Source organism: Pseudophryne corroboree, chromosome 10 (assembly GCF_028390025.1).
Source record: "Pseudophryne corroboree isolate aPseCor3 chromosome 10, aPseCor3.hap2, whole genome shotgun sequence".
Lineage (NCBI taxonomy): Eukaryota > Metazoa > Chordata > Amphibia > Anura > Myobatrachidae > Pseudophryne > Pseudophryne corroboree.
The window spans coordinates 190,857,086-190,880,745 of record NC_086453.1 but is presented as its reverse complement, the minus strand read 5'-3'; the positions used below and the strand labels follow the sequence as shown (position 1 = coordinate 190,880,745).

Sequence of the window (23,660 nt, the reverse complement as noted above, 5' to 3'; positions counted from 1 at the left end):
TTGATGTGAAGGCAAGTCAGTTGACTTGACCACAGACCTTGGAAATTTCTTCCCTGTGTAAACTGCCCCCCACCCTCGGAGGCTTGCATCCGTGGTCACCAGGATCCAGTCCTGAATGCCGAATCTGCGGCCCTCAAAAAGGTGAGCACTCTGCAGCCACCACAGGAGAGACACCCTGGCCCTGGGGGATAGGGTGATTAACCGATGCATCTGAAGAGATGATCCGGACCACTTGTCCAGTAAGTCCCATTGGAAGGTCCTCGCATGGAACCTGCCTAAGGGGATGGCCTCGTATGATGTCACCATCCTTCCCAGGACTCGAGTGCAGTGATGTACTGACACCTGTTTTGGTTTTAATAGATTCCTGACCAGTGTCATGAGCTCCTGAGCTCTCTCTATCGGGAGATAAACCCTTTTCTGGTCTGTGTCTAGGATCATGCCTAGGAGAGGCAGATGAGCTGTAGGAACCAACTGCGACTTTGGAATATATAGAATCCAGCCGTGTTGCCGTTACACTTCCAGAGAAAGTGATACGCTGTTCAGCAACTGCTCTCTTGATCTCGCTTTTATGAGGAGATCGTCCAAGTACGTGATAATAGTGACACCTTGCTTCCGCAGGAGCACAATCATATCAGTCATTACCATGGTGAATATTCTCGGGGCCGTGGAGAGACCAAACGGCAACATCTGAAACTGGTAATGACAATCCCGTACCGCAATTCTGAGGTACGCCTAATGAGGTGGATAAATGGGGACCTGAAGGTATGCATCCCTTATGTCCAGATTCACAATAAAGTCTCCCCCTTTTTAGGCTTGCAATGACCGCTCTTAGCGATTCCATCTTGAACTTGAACCTTCTCAGGTATATGTTAAAGGATTTTTAATTCAATATGGGTCTGACCGAACCGTCTGGTTTCGGGATTACAACATGGTCTAATAATAACACCCTCTTGTTGAAGGAGGGGACCCTTGACCACCACCTGTTAAAGATACAATTTGTGAATTGCAGTTAACACTGGCTCCCTCTCTTGGGGGGAAGCCCGCAGTGCCGTCGGTGAGGGGGGCATCTTCTCACAGTCCAGCTTGTATCCCTGAGACACAATATCTATTGCCCAGGGATCGAACCCACTTGTGGCTGAACTTACGAAGGCGTGTCCCCACCGGGCCTAGCTCCGCCTGTGGAGCCCCAGCGACAGTGGTGGATTTTTGTAGGGGCCGGGGAGGACTTCTGTTCCTGGGAACTAGCTGCCCGGCTCTGACAATAAAGGACGAACCTCAGACTTTTTTGTTTCTTTATACGAAAGGCTGCATTTAATAATGTCTTGCTTTCTTAGGCTGTGCCGGAATATAAGGCAAACTAACAGAATTACCAGCTAAAGCTGTGGAGACCAGGCCCGAGAACCCTTCTCCGCACAATCCTCAGCCTTCCATATGCCTCTTAAGCCGGCATCATCTGTCCAAAGCATATTCTACAGGACACGTCAAGCAGAGATCGACATAGCTTTGACTCTAGGACCCAGTATACTCATGTCTCTTTGGGCATGCTTTATAACTATATATCTATCACTTAAGACAGCATCTTTAATATATATATATATCTATATATATACACATATATATATATCTATATGCATACTAGGGTCTCATCTCTGCTGATAAGGTACCTGTCCACGCTGCCACAGCGCTATAAACCCATGCCGACACAATCGCCGGTCTGGGTAGTATACTAGAATGTGCACGCTATCTGCAGGATCCCTGAGAATAGCAAGTGCTACCGTCTGTGTAAACAGGACACCCCAGGGGAAGATTCTCAACATATCCTGGCCCTAGTGGGGAAAGGATATAGCCTGAGAATTCTCTTGTGGGAAGCTGCCGTCTCTTGTCTGGAGATTCCCGCTCTTTTTCCTCATGAGAGAAGGGAAATTTACCTCAGCATTCTTCCCCTTAAACATGTGTACTCTCGTGTCAGAGACAGATGAGTCATCAGTGATATGCAAATTAGTGATGAGCGGATTCGGTTTTACTCGGTTTTACTCGGTTCTCAAAACGGCATCTTATTGGCTCACGGATGTCACGTGTTTTGGATAGCCAATAAGATGCCGTTTTGAGAACCGAGTAAAACCGAGTAAAACCGAACCTCGCTCATCACTAATGCAAATCATCTTTTATTTCAATAATCATATATTGAATACCTTCTAGCCATCTTGGCTGTAACTTTGCATTATCGTAGTCGACAGTGGAGTTAAACTCCATGTCGATACCAGTGTTTGTTATTATGGATAGTGAGCATTGAGAGACTCTGAAAGTCTCTGTGACATAGGGACAGACCTGGGTAGATTTCCAGTCTTTTCCCTAACATTTTGTGTAATAAATTCACCTTAGCACTTACACATATCCAAACAGGTGTCGGCGTTGTCGACGGAGACACCCTCTCACACGCATATCCGCTCTATCACCTCCTTAGAGGAGCCTTTTACCTCAGATATGTCGACACACGCGCACCGACACACCACACACACAGGGGTGCTCTATTTGAGGACAGTTCCCCCACAAGGCCCTTTGGAGAGACAGAGAGAGAGTATGCCAGCACACACCCCAGCGCTATATAACCCAGGGATTACACTACAACTCAGTGTTTACCCAGTAGCTGCTGTATATACAAATTTTGCGCCTAAATTTATGTGTTCCCCCCTCTCTTTTCACCCTTTGTGTACCAGGATACTGCCGGGGAGAGCCTGGGGAGCTTCCTTCCAGCGGAGCTGTGAAGAGAAAATGGCACTGGTGTGCTGAGGAAGAAGGCCCGGCCCCCTCAGCGGCGGGCGTCTGTCCTGTTTCTGACTAAAATTGGCGGGGGTTTTACACATATACAGTCACAGACTGTATTATGTGTATATATTGCCAAAAGGTATTCTTATTGCTGCCCAGGGTGCCCGCCCCCCCCACCCCAGCGCCCTGCACCCTACAGTGACCGGAGTGTGTGGTGTGCAGTGGGAGCAATGGCGCACAGCTGCAGTGCTGTGCGCTACCTTAATGAAGACCGGAGTCTTCTGCCGCCGATTTCATCTCCTTCTCTTCTGTCTTCTGGCTCTGCAAGGGGGACGGCGGCGCGGCTCCGGGAACGGACGATCGAGGTCAGGCCCTGTGTTCGAACCCTCTGGAGCTAATGGTGTCCAGTAGCCTAAGAAGCACAAGCTAGCTGCACGCAGGTAGGTTTGCTTCTCTCCCCTCAGTCCCACGTAGCAGTGAGTCTGTTGCCACTGCCAGCAGATCTCACTGAAAATAAAAACCTAACAAATACTTTCTTTCTAGCAAGCTCAGGAGAGCCCACTAGGTGCATCCAGCTCTGGCCGGGCACAGATTCTAACTGAGGTCTGGAGGAGGGGCATAGAGGGAGGAACCAGTGCACACCAGATAGTACCTAATCTTTCTTTTAGAGTGCCCAGTCTCCTGCGGAGCCCGTCTATTCCCCATGGTCCTTACGGAGTTCCCAGCATCCACTAGGACGTCAGAGAAATCCTATTTTCGCTTACGTCCTAGAGGATACTGGGGTGCTATTTAGTACCATGGGGATGTAGCAAAGCTCCCAAACCGGGTGGGAGAGTGCCGAGGTTCCTGCAGAACTGATTGACCAAAGTGAAGGTCCGCAGAGGCCAAAGTATCGAACTTGTAGAACTTAGCAAACGTGTTTGAACCAGACCAAGCAGCTGCTCGGCAGAGCTGTAAAGCAGAGACACCCCGGGATGCCATCCAGGAAGTACTGAAAAAATTTTGGAACCGGCAAACCTGCCGTGGAATAAGCATGCTGGATAGTGAGCCTGATCCAGCATGCAGTGGACTGCTTTGAAGCAGGACAACCAAATTTATTGCGATCATAAAGAACAAACAGTGAATCCAATTTTCTGTGATGAGCTGTTCGCTTCACATACACCTTCAAAGCCCTCACAACATCCAAAGACTCTGAAGTAGCAGAGGTGTCGGTGACAACCGGATCAACAATAGGTTGGTTGATGTGAAACGCAGACACCACTTTAGGAAGAAATTGCTGACGAGTTCTGTGTTCAGCTCTGTCCTCATGGAAAATTAAATAGTGGATTTTGTGAGGCAAACGTCTTGCTAAAGCCAAAGCCAACAGTGTGACGGTCGTCCACGTAAGATATTTTACTTTCACCTCCTGTAATGGTTCAAACCAGTCCGATTGGAGGAACTGCAGCACCAAATTGAGATCCTAAGGCGCCGTGGGAGGCACAAAGGGAGGTTGGATGTGCAGAACACCTTTCAAGAACTTCTGGACCTCACGGAGAGAAGCCAATTGATTTAGAAAGAAAATGGACAAGGCCGAAATCTGGACTTTTATGGAGCCCAGACGTGGGCCCACATTCCCACCTGCCTGCAGAAAAAGCAGGAAACGTCCCAGATGAAATTCCACCACTGGATAATTTCTGCTCTCACACGAAGAGACGTTATTTCTTCCAAATGCAGTGGTAAATTTTAGACGTTACCGCCTTCCTGGCTTGGATCATAGTCTGGATGACCTTGTTAGGGATCCCTCTTATGGCTAGAATCAGCCGTTCAACTTCCATGCCGTCAAACGTAGCCGCGGTAAGTCCTGATAGACGAACGGGCCCTGTTGCAGAAGATCCTCGCGAAGAGGTAGAAACCACAGATCTTCGAGGAGTATCTCCAGAAGGTCTGCGTACCAGGATCTTTTTGGACAGTCTGGAGCAATGAGTATTGCTTGAACCTTTTTATTCTTTTTAGAATTCTTGGAATCAGAGGAAGTGGAGGAAACACGTACACCATCTCATAGACCCATGAGCATTAGAGCATCTACTGCCACCGCTTGTGGGTCTCTCCACCTGGAACAATACTGCTTGAGCTTTTTGTTGAGATGAGAGGCCATCATGTCGATCTGTGGATATTCCCATCAAAGTGTCAAGCACCTGAACACTTCCGGGTGAAGGCCCCACTGTCCCGGGTGCAGATCGTGTCTGCTGAGGAAGTCTTCCCAGTTGTCTACTCCCGGAATGAAGACCGCTGACAACGCAACAGCGTTTTTTTCTGCCCACAGGAGAATTCTTGACACCTCTGAAAATTGCTGCTCCGCTTTTCGTTGCGCCCTGTAGGTTGATGTACGTCATTGCCGTCACATTGTCCAACTAGACCTGAATGGACAGATCTTGAAGATATGAGGCCTGCAGAAGGGCGTTGTATATGGCCCTGAGTTCCAGAATGTTGATTGGAAGGATGATTTCCTGACTTGACCATCTTCTTTGAAACTGCACCCCCTGGGTGACTGTTTCACAACCTCTGAAGCTTGACCTCTGAAGCTTGCGTCTGTGGTTAGCAGAATCCAGTTCTGAATTATGAACCTCCGACCCTTGACGAGGTGAGAAATCTGGATTCACCACAGAAGGGAGATCCTGGCTTTTGGCGACAGACGGATCCTCTGGTGCATGTGAAGATGCGATCCGGACCATTTCTCCAACAGATCGAGCTGGAAGCGTCTTGTGTGAAACATTCCGTACCAAAGCACCTCGTAAGAGGCCACCATTTCCCCCAGAAGGAGTATGCATAGATGCAGATATCAGGGTTGGCTTCAGGACATCCCGAACCATCGACTGGATTACCAATGCCTTTTCCAACGGAAGGAACACATTTGGCGACTCTGTATCCAGTATCAATGCCAGCAATGGAAGCCTCCGTGTTGGCTCTAGGTGTCCAGCAACCTTTATCGGGTCTTTATCAGAAGATCGTCCAGGTACGGAATTATATTAACTCCCTGTTTGCGGAGTAGAAACATCATCTCTGCCATCACTTTGGTAAACACCCTCGGTGCCGTGGAGAGACCAAATGGCAGGGCATGGAACTGGTAGTGACAGTCCTGCAGTGCAATCTGTAGATAAGCCTGATGAGGCGGCCAGATCGGAATGTGAAGGTATGCATCCTTAATATCCAGAGACACTAGGAATTACCCCTTCCTCCATACCTGAGATCACTGCTTTCAGAGACTCCATCTTGAACTTGAACACTCTTAAGAATGGGTTCAAGGACTTGAGGTTCAGAATCGGCAGTACCGAACAGTCTGGTTTCGGTACAAGAAAGAAGTTGGAATAGTACCCCATGTTTTGCAGATGAGGTGGAACTGGAAAATTGACTTGAGTCTGTACCAGTTTTTGGATGGCATGCTGTAAAGTTAGACTTGCCTCTTGTGAAACTGGTAAACCTGATTTGAAGAATCTGTAGCCCTGAACTTGACCAGATGTGACTGAAGAATTTTAGTCGGCCTCCCACCTGACAGCCTTCCAAGCATCGCAGTCCACCGTCATGCTGAAGCCTTTTAGGAAGCAGAGACCGAGCTCTGTTCCTGAGCACCTGCAGCTGCTGGTTTGCGTGGTGCGCCTCTGGGGGCCGTAGATGCACCTCTGGATTTAACCTTAAACTTGGCTGTCAGAATGGACTGAAAATTTGAAGCTGAATAAGCTTTCCTGGCCAGGGGAGCTGCGGAAGGAAGATACGTAGACTTACCCACAGTAGCTTAGGAGAGCCATTTATATAGTTCACCTCCAAATAAGGCGCCTCCTGTAAATGGTAGGCCTTCCACGCCTTTCCTGGAGTCCGCATCCGCAGTCCACCGGCGTAGCCACAAGCCTGTGCGTACTGACACTGCCATAGCGTTGGTGCGTGCATTAAGCAAGCCTATCTCTTTTATGGCTGCCACAATAAAGTTCGACGAGTCCTGTATATGCTGCAGGAGTAAAACATTTCCCCTAGACAAGAAATCTAACCCCTCAATTAGGTTACCTGATCATTTAGCAATGGCCTTTGTGATCCTCGCACATGCAATAGTGGGTCTCTGGGCCACCCCAGCAGCTGTGTACAATGATTTGAGTGTAGTCTCAATTTTACGATCAGCCGTGTCTTTTAGGGAGGCTGCACCAGGGACAGGCAGTACAATTTTTCATGACAGCCTAGAGACTGATGCATCCACTATTGGTGGATTTTACCATTTTTTCCTATCCTCCAGAGGAAAAAGAAAAGATGAGAGCAACCTTTTAGGGATTTGAAATTTCTTATCAGGATTAACCCACGGTTCTTCAAACAGGGTATTCAATTCCTTTGATACAAGAAAAGTGACTGAGGACTTCATTTTTTACATTAAAATAAGATTCCCCCCAACCCTCACGCCGTTTGAACGCCTCTGCGATAGCCCGTCACCTCCGCCCCATTCTATCTCCTTGATATACAACCTTCTATTGGCAGACTCCAGCTCAACTCTCCCACCCTTCACTGAGACGTGGGATAGAAATCTCGGCCGGGAGCTTGGCGAAGACGTTTGGGAGAAAATATTTAAACTGGCTCATGCGTGCTCCCCTAGTACACTAGTAGTAGAGACTCAGTACAAATTGATCTCTCGGTGGTATAGATGTCCTGATATTCTTTCTAAGATGGGTCTTAGAATCCCCAATACCGGTTGGCGCTGCTCTTCTGGCCCAGGGAACCCGCTCCATATATGGTGGTCGTGCCCCTTACTCCAACCCTACTGGAAGGAGATACTTTCACTTTCTGCTGAAATTACGGGAGAAGAGGTACCAACGGATCCCCTGTTTTGGTTGTTTCATTACTCGTCCAAACCCATCTCGAGCTATAAACATTCCTTATTATGCCATCTCAACAACGCCGCCAAAGCAGTGATTCCTGTCCGCTGGCGATCCTCCTCCCCTCCAACCGTTAGGGATTGGTTGAATAGAGTAGATCTTTATATGGATTTGGATGATATAATGACATCTGCTGATGGGGATTATTCATCCTTCAGGGACACTTGGGTTAGATAGCTACTTTTTAAAGATTCCCCAACCTTTAGGTCCATCCTCGCCTCCAGTACTTCCACGTCCTCTTAGACATTTCCCCACCTCAACTTACTGCTCCCCGTTGTGTAGTAGGCAAGAGACTCTCGCTTCGGACCAGGTGATTCTGATTCTTGTTCTTATCCTTTCCCCTTTCTTTTCCTCCTCTACTTCTTTCCGTATCTTTTCTTTCCTCTTCTTCTTTATCCTGTTTCCTGATTTGTGCTAATAGGGTTAACAAGACATGATTGACTATCAAATTATTCTTTTTTACGTGTTTGAGCTGTTATAAAACGTTGTTAACATGCTCTCCTGTTATTAGCTATAGGACCTAGACAGGCCCGCAGTTGTATTATGATACTACTCTTTATTGCAATTGTCTATATGTTAACCGTTTGTCATTGCTACTGTTTTTTCCAATAAACATATTTTGCACTAAAATAAGATTCCTCAAACTCCTCTGACATCTTATCAGGAATTTGCAGAACATCTCTGATAGCCTCAGTAATAGCCTCTATTCCCTGTGACAGTAGCAATCCCCCCCCCCCCCCCCCTCCAAATCCACCTCACCCTCCTTCATGTCTGATCCGTCAGGGTCAACCTGCAGGATATGGGCCAGAGATCGTTTTTGTAGAAAAATGGGAGGGGATTAAGACGCTGGTTTGGGGACTGAGTCTCTATTCATAAACTCAACCACAGTCTGTCTTAAGTATTGCGTCTCTTTCTCATTGCGGGATAATTTAGTAGAAATATTGGAGATCATTCCTTTAATGGAATTAACCCACTCCGGTTAAGCCCCGCTATTCTGGGAAGGTGCACTGCCCTGAATACCCAGTAGTGAGCCCCCTGGTGAACAGGAACACTCCGTTTTACAAGAAACACACTCTATGCCTGACATAATGTAAATGTGACAACACACACACACACACACAAACACACACACAAACACACACACAGGAAAAGATTAAGCACAATTAACCCACAAAGAGCCCTTCAGGGAGACAGGTATTTGGAGCTAGCCCCCACCACGCTCTTATCGCTAATGCCAAGCTGGTACCACTGAGGTAAACTGGAGTCACTCTGGAGGAGCTGCGCGTTCCTGTCAGTCAGTGTCTGTGTCCACTGCAGACGGAAAATGGCGATGGTGAGCTGCTGGATCCGCTCATAGTGAAAGCCCCGCACCCTCAATGGCGCGCGGTCTTCCCGCTTTTTTATACTAGCTGAGGTAATCTGGTGCCATAATGGCCAGCACCCCGCTAACCGAGATGCCGGCTTAGTACTATCCACTCTTCATTCTTCTGGCTCTGTTAGAGGTGACGGCGTGCTGCGGGAAGGCACGTTCGCCGTGGTGGAGCTTGCGAATAGTTCCCTCAGGAGCTCAGTGTCCTGTCAGCAGGGAACGGGACCATTAACCCGTCAAGAGGTTGGGCCGTTCCCCCCCTTAAGTCTCACGAAGCAGGCAGGCTGGTGCCATCCAGCCCTGCCTGAAAATAACAAACATAAAAATAAATGCATAACACTCTTCAGGAGCTTCCATAAGCGTGACCAGCTCCTCCGGGCACATTTTCTAAACTGAGTCTGGTGGGAGGGGCATAAAGGGAGAAGCCAGCCCACACTATCAAATTCTTAAAGTGCCCATGGCTCCTAGTGTACCCGTCTATACCCCATGGTACTAAATGGAACCCCAGTATCCTCTAGGACTTAAGAGAAAGATAGTAAGACTATAAAAATAAAATAAGAAAGCTTATGGCTACTACAACCCAACAGTCCATTGACCATGGTCCGGCTCCTGCCACACCAAACAAAATACTGATTTGTCTGAGCCAGGAGGCGGGGATATATGGACGGGCCCGTTGCATGCTGGGGGGCAGAAAAGCTTTGACTGGTGCAAATACGCTGTCGCTTCATCATATCCCAATGTTATCCTGTGGATAACCTGTGGCTCCTGCAGAGAAAGTGTGTGTGTTTTTTGCAAATTTATTAAAAATAAATCACATGTATATAAATACTCACAGCCTTTGTCATGAAGCTCAAAATTGAGCTCAGGTGCATCCTGTTTCCACTGATCATCCTTGAGATGTGCATGTCTGAGCACATCTCAGACATGCACATGAGCACAAACCAAGCATGAAGTCAAGGGAATTGTCTGTAGACCTCCGAGACAGGATTGTCTCGAGGCACAAATCTGGGGAGGAGTACAGAAATATATCTGCTGCTTTGAATGTCCCAATGAGCACAGTGGCCTCCATCATCCGTAAATGGAGATGTTCAGAACCATCAGGACTCTTCCTAGAGTTGGCCGTCCGTCTAAACGGAGCGGTCGGGGGAGAAGGGCCCTACTCAGGAAGGTGACCAAGAATCTGATGGTCAGGGCTGCAGCATTCCTCTGTGGAGAGAGAACCTTCCAGAATGACAACCATCTCTGCAGCAATCCACCAATCAGGACTGTATGGCAGAGTGGCCAGATGTTAGCCATTCCTTAGTAAAAAGCATATGGCAGCCCGGACTCTCACACTATGAGAAACAAAAATTCTCTGGTCTCATGAGAGAAAGATTGAACTCTTTGGCATGAATGCCAAGCATCATGTTTGGAGGAAACCAGGCACCGCTCATCACCAGGCCAATACCATCCCTACAGAGAAGATTGGTGGTGGCAGCATCATGCTGTGGGGATGTTATTCAGCGGCAGGAACTGGGAGACTAGTCAGGATAGAGGGAAAGATGAATGCAGCAATGTAGAGACATCCCGGATGAAAACCTGCCCCAGAGCGCTCTTGAATTCCAAAGACTTGAGGCTGTAATTGCTGCCAAAGGTGCATCAACAAAGTATTGAGCAAAGGCTGTGAATACTTATGTACAAGTGATTTCTTTTTTTTCTTTTTAATAAATTTGCAAAAATCTCAAAAAAACTTTTCATGTTGTCATTATGGATTTATTCTATTTTGGAATAAGGCTGTAACATAACAAAATGTGGAAAAAGTGAAGCGCCGTGAATACATTCCGGATGCACTGTAGGTAAAATTATTAGAAAGCATAAAAATGGCAGGTGTTAAATCAATTAAGATATAGATAGAATCTGTTTGCGCACTGTGGATAATGTGCAAACGGGTCACGATGGGGCAGCGCGTAGCATGTGATGTGACCTGGCCAGGTAACGTACTCCTGGGTCCGGTTGCATCACATGTGACTATGCCAGGCAAGTGGTTAATAAGCATAGTGTTGTGTGTGTGAGATAAGTATAGGAACTGGTAAAGTGAAGTCATTGTTTCACATTTATAGACATGTAGCTTACTATTGGGAGTTCACTAATAATATACTGTATAGAAAACAAAGTCAAAGTGACAATTATTCTATACCCTGGACAGTAAAACATAAAAAGCAATTCCTTTGGCAAGGATCTCTACTCATTGGAAAGTTACAGATTTGTCCATGTACATCTAGCCTCCATGCATGTTAAACAACCCTTTTAGTCACGCCATGCTGTGGCATGACTGGGCAGCTCAGAGTATATTTTTCGTGCAACTGTTTACATTAAAATGAACCATATTCACAAAACGATATGAAAAGGATGTACAAGCAGCTTATGCTGATTAAAATGATATGCGGCATGACGAAATTCTGTGTGCGACCACGCCTGTATCTGCATACGAAATGGTACGTTACAATGTTTCCTAGAAAACACTGTAATGTAGCATTTCGTATGCAGAAACAGCTGCTCAGAGATGAAACCGGAGCCATATAATTTTAAACAGAAGAGTCTGCTTGTACATCCTATTCGCTTAGTGATACAAATAAGACACATCTTCTGCAAAAATAAGACGCCCAATGCCAATGGAATTGCACAGGACCAGTGAACTCACCCGCTACGTGAGGTCTAGAGGCAAAATGTATGAGGACACATCTGTACATTATAGAAAAGGATGGGAAAGCATAACTTAAAAACTTTTCAGATGAAAAATATCTTCATAACAGTTTATTACCTGCTGTCTGGTCTGAGGCTGCCTCAGAATTACTTCCAGTCTCTTCTTCCTCCTCATCCTCCTCCTCTTCTTCCTCTTCCTCGGGTTCTTCAGACTCCTCTGAGCTAGTTTCCTCTTCTTCCTCTGACCCGGACCCTGAACCTGCTGAGGTGACATATCAATCATTGTAAAAGATGGACATGTCTACACAGGCGCTCACTTCAAATTTGTCCCAAGATACAGCAGTTACAAAGTGGTCATTATGCATTTTTGTGGGCAGAGCCAGAACCTCTTTTGTTTCTGTACTAATGAAAGCTAAGAAACTAGAGAGAATTTTGAGTGAAAAATTAAAATTAAAAATAAAAGTAAAAAATAGAAATAAAGTGGAGAATCCTCCACGTGTGCCTATCCCGAATGAGCACAGAAAAAACACTGAGGTACCTTTGGGAGTAAGGAGGGGGTGGAGAGATACTAATTTAAATATTTAAATGTGCCTATCCCTGCTAACGCCCCGTCCATATCCCAAGAGTACTCCAGTGACTCCTAGTGGATGAAAAAGAAAAAAGTGGATGAAAAAGAAAAAAGTGGATTTGCCAGCCGTAACTTTGGAAATCCAGGTATCTAATTAAACCCCAAAGAGCCATTCCCCAGAAAAGGGGAGGGATTCCACAATACGTTTGGATTCTGCGTCCACAATCCACTGACACAACCACAAGGCCCTGCGCGCCAACACTGCCATGGTAGAAGTCAGAGCATTAATGTTCCCCATCTCCTTGAGCGAATCACAGAGGACACGTGTAGTGTCCTGAATGTGTTTTAGGAGGTTCACCATAGTGACCAAGGGCATATCCCCCGAGAGGCTCCCCTGAATTTGAGTGGCACAGGAATGAACGGCATGGGTCATCCAGCAACCCGCAAAAAACAGCCTTTGTGATACACCTGCTGCAATGTAAATAGATTTGAATGTAGCCTCTATTTTTCTATCCCCAGCATCCCTCATGGTAAAGGAATCCGAGGCAGGTGGCACTGCCTTTTTGGACAGGCAAGAGACTGACACATCAATCCCTGGGGGTTCCTCCTAAAATTTCCTACCTTCAGGAGCAAATGGGAAAGTGTGCAAAAACTTTTGGACACTTGGAATTTTTTGTCTGGATTTTTCCAGGCCAGCTTGAATAGGTCATCTAACTCTATAGAATCAGGGAAAGTGACATTAGGCTTGTTTTGTATAAAGAAAAACGACTGCTTTTGATGCAGTATCCTCTAGAGGGAGCTTTAACATGTCCTGTATAGCCAGAATTAGGGATTCAATACCCTGAGCAGAATCGGGATCCCCACTAACGGGATCCAAGTCATCACCATCCTCCTGTATATCCTCATCTGTATCAGAGAGAAGAGCAGGTAGCCCATGCTTCTGTGGACCTGCATGAGAGAGGTTGGTTGTGTTGCATCCGCCCTAGCAGCTAAATCTGCAACAGCCTGTTGTAGTAGCTGAGTTTTCTATACATTAGCAGTGAGCTGGGATGACATATCTGACATCATAGTTTTTAGAGACCCTAGCCAGTGGGTCTCTGGACCCTCTCTCCCAGCCCCTTCACCCATTTGTGAAGATTGGCTGCAGTGTTCACATGAAATAGATTCAGATGACAATGGAGAGAATCTGGTGTGGCATACACTGCACAGCTTGTGTTTACCCATGTTTCACAGTAAGCACAATAACATACACACAGACAGTAATATTGCAAGACTGCCCTACTGTATTTGAGAGAAGACAGAGAGAGAGGAGGACACCAACACAACCCTAGCTGTACAACCCCAGTGAGGCTGTCGGCTAGCTATATTTCAGTAAAAACACTAACAAATTCTTTCCTAGAGAGGACCCAGATAGTGTACACTAGCGGTTCTCCCCCTTTTCTACACCCTGTACCAGATATCCAGTGTGCCTGAGGAATCAGGAAACACTGTGTTCTGAGAATGGCTGCAGTAAGCAGAGGAAGGCGCCAAAACGCCTCAGGTCCTGCTCTGATGTAGCTCTGCCCCCTCCAATGGCTCCAGAGCTACAGTGATAGATTATACTGGCAAAGTCTCAATTTAGCTTAAAAACAAACATCACAACAAGTGCTAGTCAAAGCGTTTTTGTGCCAGTCTACACGGGGAATCTTAGCGGGACCCCCCATCCCGGGAGGGTCCCTCACGCCGCGCCTGTGGTCAGCCGCACGGTGAACCGATGTCACCTTCAGGCTGCGTTAGGGGTGTGCGGCGTGCTGAGGCTGCGACAGCCAAGGCGCAGTGCCCTGCTGAAAAACAACCCTCAGGACGGTGATCCTGCAGCGGGGAAGCAGCTCTGCACCTCGTAAGGCCGGTGACCGCCCCCCCCCCTAATTCACACAGTACAGGTATGCTGTTGCCCAAACAGCATACCGAAAATAACAAACATAAAAAAGAAATGAGATGCGCATCCTCTCCTGAGGGCACTTTTTTCTAAAATGCCTGTGGGAGGGGAAATAGAGGGGAGGAGCCAGCACACCCAGTTGAAGAAATTTAAAGTGCACTGGCTCCTTTAGACCACGTCTATATCCCATCGTACAAGATTCCCCATTATCCCTTATGGATGCTAGAGAATTTTTTTTTACTATTTGGTGCCCACACTCTCACATCTCCAGGCTATACCCAGTGTCACTGTGCTCCCTAGTGGACAGAAAAATTAGAAGTTTTGGTAGACTTACCGTCGATAACGGTCTTTCTCCTAAGTCCACAGTATCCACAGGAAATACCTCGGGATATTAGGAAGCGACAGCGGATTGGCACAAACGATCTAAGCTTTCAGACTCCAAGGATGCAACGTGTCAGTCCCCTATATTCCTGTCTCAGGCAGGTTAGTTTTTTTTCCAAAGCTCAAGGCAGGAGCATAATAGGGATCCCTAATCAGGCGAGAAGAACATACACACACTTCCATACAAGAAGGAAGAGGTTACTAAGTGTAAAGATTCTCAAATCAGGTGCGTCAGGGTAGGATCCTTGTGGATACTGTGGACTTCAGGGAAAGAGTTATCGAAGATAAGTCTACCATAACTTCACATTTCTCCTTCAGGGTCCACAGTGGTATCCACTGGATAATAGGATTTTGGTACTTACCAGGTAAATCCTTTTCTTTGAATCCATAGGGGGCACTGGAGTACTCTTGGGATATGGACGGCTTTAGCAAGAACAGGGCACTGAATATTAAATTTAGTACACGCCTCCCCTCCATATCCCTGAGTACCTCAGTGTTTTTTACTTAGCCGAACAGGAGCTATAGAGAGGTTGACTAATGGAGAATTACATATAATATAACGGACAGCAATAAAGTTGACACATAACGTTACTGACAACTAAACAGTTGACACCATAACAGATAGAACTTGAAACTTTGAACCAGTCGGTGAGAATGTGTTACCATAAGATCCCCTGAACTTACCACAAACCAGGTAAAACTACTCTGGGTGGGCGTCCAGTGCCCCCTATGGATTCAAAGAAAAGGATTTACCTGGTAAGTACCAAAATCCTATTTTCTTTTTCATCCACTAGGGGTCACTGGAGTACTCTTGGGACGCACCAATGCTTCCCCCGTGGGCGGGAGAGCTGTTTGGCACCTGTAACACCAGGCGGCCAAAGCTAGATGCTGATGCCGCAAACGTATCAAACTTGTAAAAGCGCACAAATGTGTGCACTGATGACCATGTAGCCACACGGCAAAGCTGCGTCGTAGAAGCCCCACGAACAGCTGCCCATGAAGTTCCCACAGAACGTGTGGAATGAGCCGTTACTGATGTAGGCGGCTGTAACCTAGCATGAAGGTAAGCCTGACGTATGGTCAGTTTAATCCATCTGGATAAGGTCTGCTTAGAAGCTGGCAAACCCATCTTGTCAGCATCATAGAGAACAAACAACGTATCAGTCTTACGAAATGTAGACGTTCGGGATACATAAACGCGTAGTGCGCGTACCACATCCAAAGTTCCAGAATCTTCTGTTAACACAGGAACTACTATTGGTTGATTGATGTGAAAAGATGACACTACCTTTGGCAAGAAAGCGGGATTCGTCCGAAGTTCCGCTCTGTCATCATGAAACACAAAGTACGGTGGCTTGCATGACAAGGCACCCAAATCTGAAACACGCCTTGCCGAAGCTAAGGCTAGGAGAAAATTTGTTTTCCAAGTGAGAAACTTAATATCCACTTGTTGTAAGGGTTCAAAATATGAAGACTGTAAGAAATCTAAAACCAGATTCAAGTCCCATGGCGCTGTAGGTGGAATGAATGGAGGCTGTACTCTGAGGACACCTTGCAGAAAGGTGTGTACAGACGGCAATAGAGCCAATCGTCTTTGAAAGTAAATTGACAAAGCAGATACCTGCACCTTTAGTGTAGATAAACGCAGTCCTCCATCTGACCCCGTCTGTAGAAATAACAAAAGACGGGATAACTTGAAAGATGATGTCGGAAACTTCCGAGCTTCACACCAACCTATATAGGCACGCCAAATTCTGTAATAATGAGCTGCCGTAACTGGCTTCCTAGCGCGTAACATGGTTGGTATAACCAATTCTGGAATGCCCTCTCTTCTTAAGAGTGCGGTCTCAATAGCCACCCCGTCAAACGCAGCCGCGCTAAATCGGGGTAAAGGAACGGACCCTGTTGTAACAAGTCCGGACGTAGTGGGAGCGGCCAAGGATCGTCTGCGAGTAGTCCGCGGAGATCCGAGAACCAAGCTCTCCGAGGCCAATGAGGCGCCACTAGTATGACTGTGACAGACTCTCTTTTGATCCGTTTTAGCACCAGAGGGAGCAGCGGAAACGGTGGAAACAGATACACGAGGCTGTACGGCCAAGCGATTGTGAGAGCATCCACCGCCACTGCCTTTGGATCACTCGTTCTGGACACATACTGGAGCGTTTGGTGATTGTGGCGAGACGCCATCAGGTCCACTTGAGGGTAACCCCACCTCTGGACCAACATGTGAAACACTTCTGGATTTAATGCCCATTCTCCTGGATGAAAATCCCGACGGCTGAGATAATCCGCCTCCCAGTTGTCCACTCCCGGAATGAACACTGCCGACAATATCACCTGGTGGTATTCTGCCCAATTGAGGATTTGAGCACTTCCCGCATTGCCATGCGGCTTCTCGTTCCTCCTTGTTTGTTGATGTATGCGACTGCCGTCGCGTTGTCTGACTGCACTTGGACAGTCTGAGACCGAAGCATGTGCACTGCTTGTTGTAGCGCATTGTAAATTGCGCGGAGTTCCAGGACATTTATAGACAGCAATCTTTCGTGATCCGCCCAGAGACCCTGGAGCTGACAATTTTGAACTACAGCTCCCCAACCTCTGAGACTCGCGTCCGTCGCTAGAATTATCCAATTCCAGCCGCCGAACAGTTTCCCTGCGGTTAAATTGTGTACCTTGAGCCACCAGAGTAGAGACACCCTTGCCCTTGACGACAACCTCACCCTGTGGTGAATCTGCAGATGCGAGCCCGACCACTGTGCGAGCACATCCAGTTGAAATGGACGTGAGTGAAATCTTCCGAACTGAAGCGTTTCGAAAGCCGCCACCATTGTTCCTAAGAGGCGAATGCACAAATGTACCGAGACTGTGCATGGCTTGAGCACTAATTGTACCAGATGGCGAATAATCTGTACTTTCTGTTGTGGTAGGTAAATTCATACCTAGGAATTGAAGTCGTTGAGACGGAATTAGATGTGATTTCTTGAAGTTGACAATCCAACCGTGGTGAACCAGTACATTGTACGTTAGCAGCGCATGTTGGAGAAGCATCTGTTGAGGCGGGGCTTTGATGAGCAGATCGTCTAAGTACGGAACTATTGTCACTCCCAGGGATCTGAGATGAGCTATCATCACAGACATCACTTTGGTGAATACCCGAGGTGCTGACGAAAGGCCAAACGGTAGAGCCTGAAACTGGTAATGGTTCTGGCGTATTGCAAACCGCAAGAACCTCTGATGAGGTTGCCAAATCGGAATGTGTAAGTACGCATCCTTGAGATCTAGCGCAATCATGAATTCCTTTGGCTCTAAACCTGCAATTACTGAGCGCAGAGATTCCATCTTGAATCTGTAGTAAGTGACGTACCGATTGAGACCCTTTAAGTTCAATATTGGCCTGACTGAGCCATCCGGCTTCGGTACCACAAACAGACTGGAATAATAACCCTGACCCTGTTGGTGTACAGAGACCGGAATCAAAACTGCTGAATCCAGTAGGGACTGAATGGCAATTTGCAGAACCGCCCTCTTAGCGTCCGAGAGAGGTAGTCCTGTCTTGAAAAACCGCAGTGGCGGAAGACAGTCGAACTCTATTTTGTAACCTATTAACACTAAATTGCGGATCCACTCATCCACGGATGTCTGGAACCACGCCAAACGGAACGTCTGAAGGCGTGCTCCCACAATCGGAGAACCGAGATGGGCTGGTAGCCCATCATGCCACTGGCTTGTCGGTGACCTTAGCGTCCTGACTACTTGTGTTGGTTTGTTGGAAACCACGTCCTCGACCCCGTCTACCAGGCGTGGCTGTTCCTCTGCCACGTCCGCGAAAGGACTGAGGTCTAAAGGATTTGAACGCAGGTCCAGAGTATCTCCGTCTTGGTACCGTTGGAGGCAATAGTAAGAAAACCGACTTTCCTCCCGTGGCCTCAGAAATCCATTTCTCCAATTCAGGACCAAACAACTTCTCGCCACCGTAAGGTAACGCCTCTATACCTCTTTTGACCTCTGCCTCCGCTTGCCAAGAACGCAGCCAGAGAGCTCGTCGTACTGTAACCAGTGACGATGAAATGCGAGAAGTGAGCTGACAGACGTCAGTAGAAGCTGTACATAGATACTCCGCAGCCTCACACATTTGATCAGCAAGAAGTATAAGGTGATCGTCATGTAGGGCAGACTTGAGTTCTGTTATCCATACTATGAGCGCCTTAGTGACCCAGATGCCAACCAACCCAGGTCTCAGCAGCACTCCTGCTGCTATATACATGGACTTTAGCATAGTTTCTATTTTGCGGTCTGAAGGGTCTTTAAGCGTAGTAGCAGTTGGCACTGGTATGGTTAATTTCTTTGTAAGTTTCGTCACCAACGAATCAACCATTGGTGGATTCTCCCATGTACATGTCACAGAGTCTGGAAACGGGTAACTAGACTTAAATCTGCGAGGTATAGAAAACCGTTTATCTGGATTCTGTCGTGTTTCTACTAACATCTTATTAAGAGACTCCGAAACAGCAAAACACATTGGAGTTCTCGGTCGTTTAGTAAATACGACTTCATCATTTGTCAGAGGCTCCTCAGTTTCTGTAAACTTCAGAGACAGACGCACCGCTCTGATGAGATTATCAATGCCTGAGCTGTTAAAATCATCACTATCTGACTCCACTTCGCCCTCCTCACCCTCATCTTGTGCCGTGAGGTCTGGCATGGAATCGTCAGAATGCAACATAGCCGAAACAGGTAAATCATAAGACATTTGAAATTTATCCCGTCTACCCAAAATGGATTTGGACCTTTCGCAAGGCTGAGACGCCTCCGGTAGTTCTGGCGGTCTCACCCTAGACTCAGATCTTGCCGCTTCCCGCTCTTTTCGAGCGGCGGTCAATTCTGATTGCAACCCAGCCAGTACATTGGCTAGCATTTCCCATGGAGGGTCCGGGGAGGAAACCGGCTTTAAAACCGGAGCAGAAATTGTATTCGTAACTGAATCCACAAAAGTATATCATCCCTACAGCCTAGCATGCTGCTGCTGCTTGTCCCCCCTCGTGCAGCTGCTTGCAGCCTGTAATGCCCCCCCCCACCCCCTGTATGCTCCGTTGCGGAGGCAGTATGCGGGGCGGGCAGCGTTAGTGTGGGGCGGCCAGCGGGAGCCGAGTAGCGGGACGCGCTGGAAACAGACAGCGGAAGGTGGGGAGCGTGGTCCTTTGAAGCGCTCTAAGCAGCAACGGCGGCCGGAGCAGCGGCGGCAGGCGGGCGGCCTGTATAGGGATCCAAGCGGCCATTAGTATGGTACGCCAGCGGTAGCTGTTAAAGAAAACATTGTCCCCACACAGCGGGGCGGCAGCGTGAGCTGACCGCCCCGACCAACATACCTGGACTCCTGTGGTGAGGCTCCGACTGGGCTTCTCTGTAAGCACCGGCCAGCCTTTCTGCAGGATGTCTGTCTGGCTATGAGGGTGCTCTTTTAGTGAGGACCGACACGCCACAGCTGCTTGTAGCAGCTTGCACTATCCCTGACCCTGGCCTTTTGGAAGGGGGAAAGGGATGTGTATGAAAAAAAGAAAAAATATTAACAAAAAAATAAAAATATTCAAAATAATTGTGGACTAAGCCACACAAGCCTGTTGCTACTTGAGCACAGAAAAAAACACTGAGGTACTCTGGGATATGGAGGGGTGGAGTGTTCTAAATTTAAATATTCAGTGCCCTGTTCCTATGGAGGCCGTCCATATCCCCCAAGAGTACTCCAGTGACCCCTAGTGGATGAAAAAGAAATGGCGCTGAAACGAGCTGTGAGGGCTAACTCCGCCCCTTAAAATGGCACGCTTCAGCCCCGCTTTTTCTTTAAAATATTTATACTGGCGGGGGTTGTATATAGTGCCTAGGCACCTATATTATGTTTTGCCAGTCTTATATGAGGATTAATCTGCTGCCCAGGGCAACCCCCCCTCGCGCCCTGCACCCTACAGTGCCTGTGTGTGTGGGAGCATGGCACACAGCGCTGCCGCTGTGCGGTACCTCAAAGCCGTCACTGAAGTCTTCTTTTCTTCTTCTACTCACCTGTCTTCTGACTTCTGGCTCTGCAAGGAGGGTGACGGCGGGCTCTGGGAACGAGCATCTAGGCGTACCTAGCGATCAGACCCTCTGGAGCTAATGGTGTCCAGTAGCCAAAGAAGCAGAGCCTTGAAACTCACAGAAGTAGGTCTGCTTCTCTCCCCTAAGTCCCACGATGCAGGGAGACTGTTGCCAGCAGTGCTCCCTGAAAATAATAAACCTAACAAAGTCTTTTCAGAGAAACTCAGTAGAGCTCCCCTGTATGTGACCAGTCTCACTGGGCACACAATCTAAACTGAAGTCTGGAGGAGGGGCATAGAGGGAGGAGCCAGTTCACACCCATTCATAGTCTTAAAGTGCCCATGTCTCCTGCGGATCCCGTCTATACCCCATGGTTCTTGAAGCATCCCCAGCATCCTCTAGGACGTATGAGAAAATTATGTTAATGGTAGACCATGTGGCTGCCTTACATATCTGCTCAGCTGAGGCACCGTGTTGTGCTGCCCATGAAGGACCTGCCTAATGAGTAGAGTGGGCAGAGACATTAGCCAGGATAGGGAGACCAGCCTGAGAATATGCTTCCGAAATAGTCAAAGCCATCTAGCCAGTGTTTGCTTATTAGCAGGCCATCCTCTCTTGTGAAATCCATATAGAACGAAGAGTGTGTCTGACCTTCTGATGTCACTGGTACGATTCACGTAGATCCTTAGAGCACGAACCACGTCCAATTATGCATCTTCCCGCAGAGAGGTCCGGTCCCTGAAAAGCCAAAACTACAATTACTTCATTAAGGTGGAACATAGAGACCACCTTAGGAAGATAGCGCAGTTCTCCAAACTAAATCTGGATATCTGGATGAAATATCAGAAAAGGAGGGCGATATGATAACGCCCCTAAATCTGAGACTCTTCTAGCTGAAGCAATTGCCAGTAGAAAGAGAACTTTCGCTGTCAACCATTTCAAATCCACTTTATTCAGTGGTTTAAATGGGACAACTTGAAGTACCTTATGACTATTTCTAGATCCCAAAGGGCTGTAGGGGGAACAAAAGGGGGTTGAATGTGAAACATTCCTTGAAAAAAAGTACAAACATCCTTAAGTTAACAATTTTCTTTTGGAACCATACAGTTAGTGCTGACATTTGTACCTTCAAGGAAGTCACACAGAGACCTTTGTTCATTCCTGCTTGAAGGAATGATAGAACTCTTGAAACTCTGAAAGACCTAGGGTCATATTTTCTGGCAATGCACCACTGAATATAAGCATGCCGTATCTGGTAATAAATGCAAGCCGAGGAAGGTTTCCTTGCTTTAATAATCGTTTGAATTACCTGTTGTGAAAACCCCTTTGCTTTCAAAACGGATGTCTCAACAGCCACGCCGTCAAAGAGTGTTGATCCAGATGTTTGTAGAAACAGGGACCTTGGAACAGTAGATCTGGATGTTGAGGCAGCAGAAGCAGAGTATCCACGGACAGCCTCTGCAGATCTGTGTACCAATGTCGTCTGGGCCACGCCGGAGCTATTAGTATCATGGCGCCCCTTTCCTGTTTGAATTTCCCAATTACCGTAGGGAGTAGGGAGATTGGCGGAAACACAGAGGCCAGATGAAACTCCCATTTCACTGACAGAGCATCCACGAAGATCGCTTCGGACTCCTTTGTTTTTGACCCGTATGCCGGTTGTTCTGATCAGATGCCATAATGTATACTTCCAACAGTCACCACTTGCTTACCAGGATCTGAAAGACTTGTGGGTGGCAAGGTCCATTCACTTGCATGAATGTTGTACCGGCTGAGAAAGTCTGCTTCAAAATTTAGGACTCCGGGTATGAACAATGAAGTTCTGCTCATCTTAACGTGCGGCTTACCTCCTTCATTGCCCTTTGGCTGCGAGTTCCTCCTTGGTGATTGATGTACGCTACAGCTGTCGCCTTGTCCGAGCGTATCTGAAACGGCTTGTCGTGAAGTATTTATTTTGCCTGGGTGAGTGCATGTATATGGCCCGAACTTCCAGAACGTTGATTGGCAGGAAACCTTCTTCCTTGGTCCAGTGTCCCTGGAAAAAGTACTGTTCTGTCACAGCTCACCAACCCTGAAGACTTGCGTCCGTTGTCAGAACCTCCAAATCAGAGATCCAAAAGGGTCACCCTTTGTCCAGATGGGATGTCTGTAGCCACCAGGCTAACAACAGACACACTTCCTAAGGAAGAATCAGTCTGGGTTTTTATTGTCTGATGCTATAGTAATACTATAAAAATATAATAAAAAAAGCTTATGGCTGCTAAAAACCAGCAGCCCATTGACCATGGTCCAGCTCCTGCTGCACAAAACAAAAAAACGGATTTGCCTGAGACAGGAGGCGGGGATAATTGATTTTAATACCTACCGGTAAATCCTTTTCTCGTAGTGCATAAGGGATATTGGGGGAAACTAGTACAATGGGGTATAGATGGGGTTCAAAGGAGCCAGTGCACTTTAAATTTCTTCAACTGGGTGTGCTGGCTCCTCCCCTCTATGCCCCCTCCCACAGGCAGTTATAGGTAAAAACGTGCCCGAAAGAGAAAGGACATTTATGAGAGAAGAAACATGATAACAGAAAGGGTGGTGAGATTTACACACCAACACACCACTAACATACAACAACCAGCAACGGCTGGTAACAACAGCAGCTGAACAGCTAACTATAGAACAAGATCCTGCAGAAAAGTCCACACACTGAGGCGGGCGCCCAATATCCCTTATGGACTACGAGAAAAGGATTTGCTGGTAGGTATTAAAATCCTATTTTCTCTAGCATCCATAAGGGATATTGGGGGGAAACTAGTACGATGGGGAGACTGCTGCAGCACCGCCTGCCCAAACTGGGTATCCTCTTTGGCCAGAGTATCAAATTTGTAGAACTTCACAAAAGTGTTCTTCCCCGACCAGGTAGCAGCTCGGTATAGTTGCAAGGCCGAGATTCCAGAGTGGGCCATTAGAGAATTAGTAACAGGTAAGGCTGTCTACACATAGGCCTGTTGGATAGTAAGCCTAATCCAA

The 23,660-nt window shown here is 47.3% G+C and overlaps 1 protein-coding gene across 9 annotated transcripts in view; it reads right to left on the bottom strand.

Annotated features, from left to right (window-relative positions):
- Positions 1-23,660, bottom strand: part of LOC134966331 (cyclin-dependent kinase 11B) — a 251,164-nt gene that overhangs the window by 154,045 nt on the left and 73,459 nt on the right. For 6 of the 9 annotated variants that reach the window (XM_063942992.1, XM_063943000.1, XM_063942997.1 and 3 more), the window contains one exon: positions 11,825-11,973. In XM_063942992.1, coding sequence (XP_063799062.1) covers positions 11,825-11,973 — 149 coding nt within the window. The remainder of the gene's footprint in view (positions 1-11,824; positions 11,974-23,660) is intronic. The other 3 variants (XM_063942994.1, XM_063942999.1, XM_063942996.1) reach the window with 2 other exon arrangements.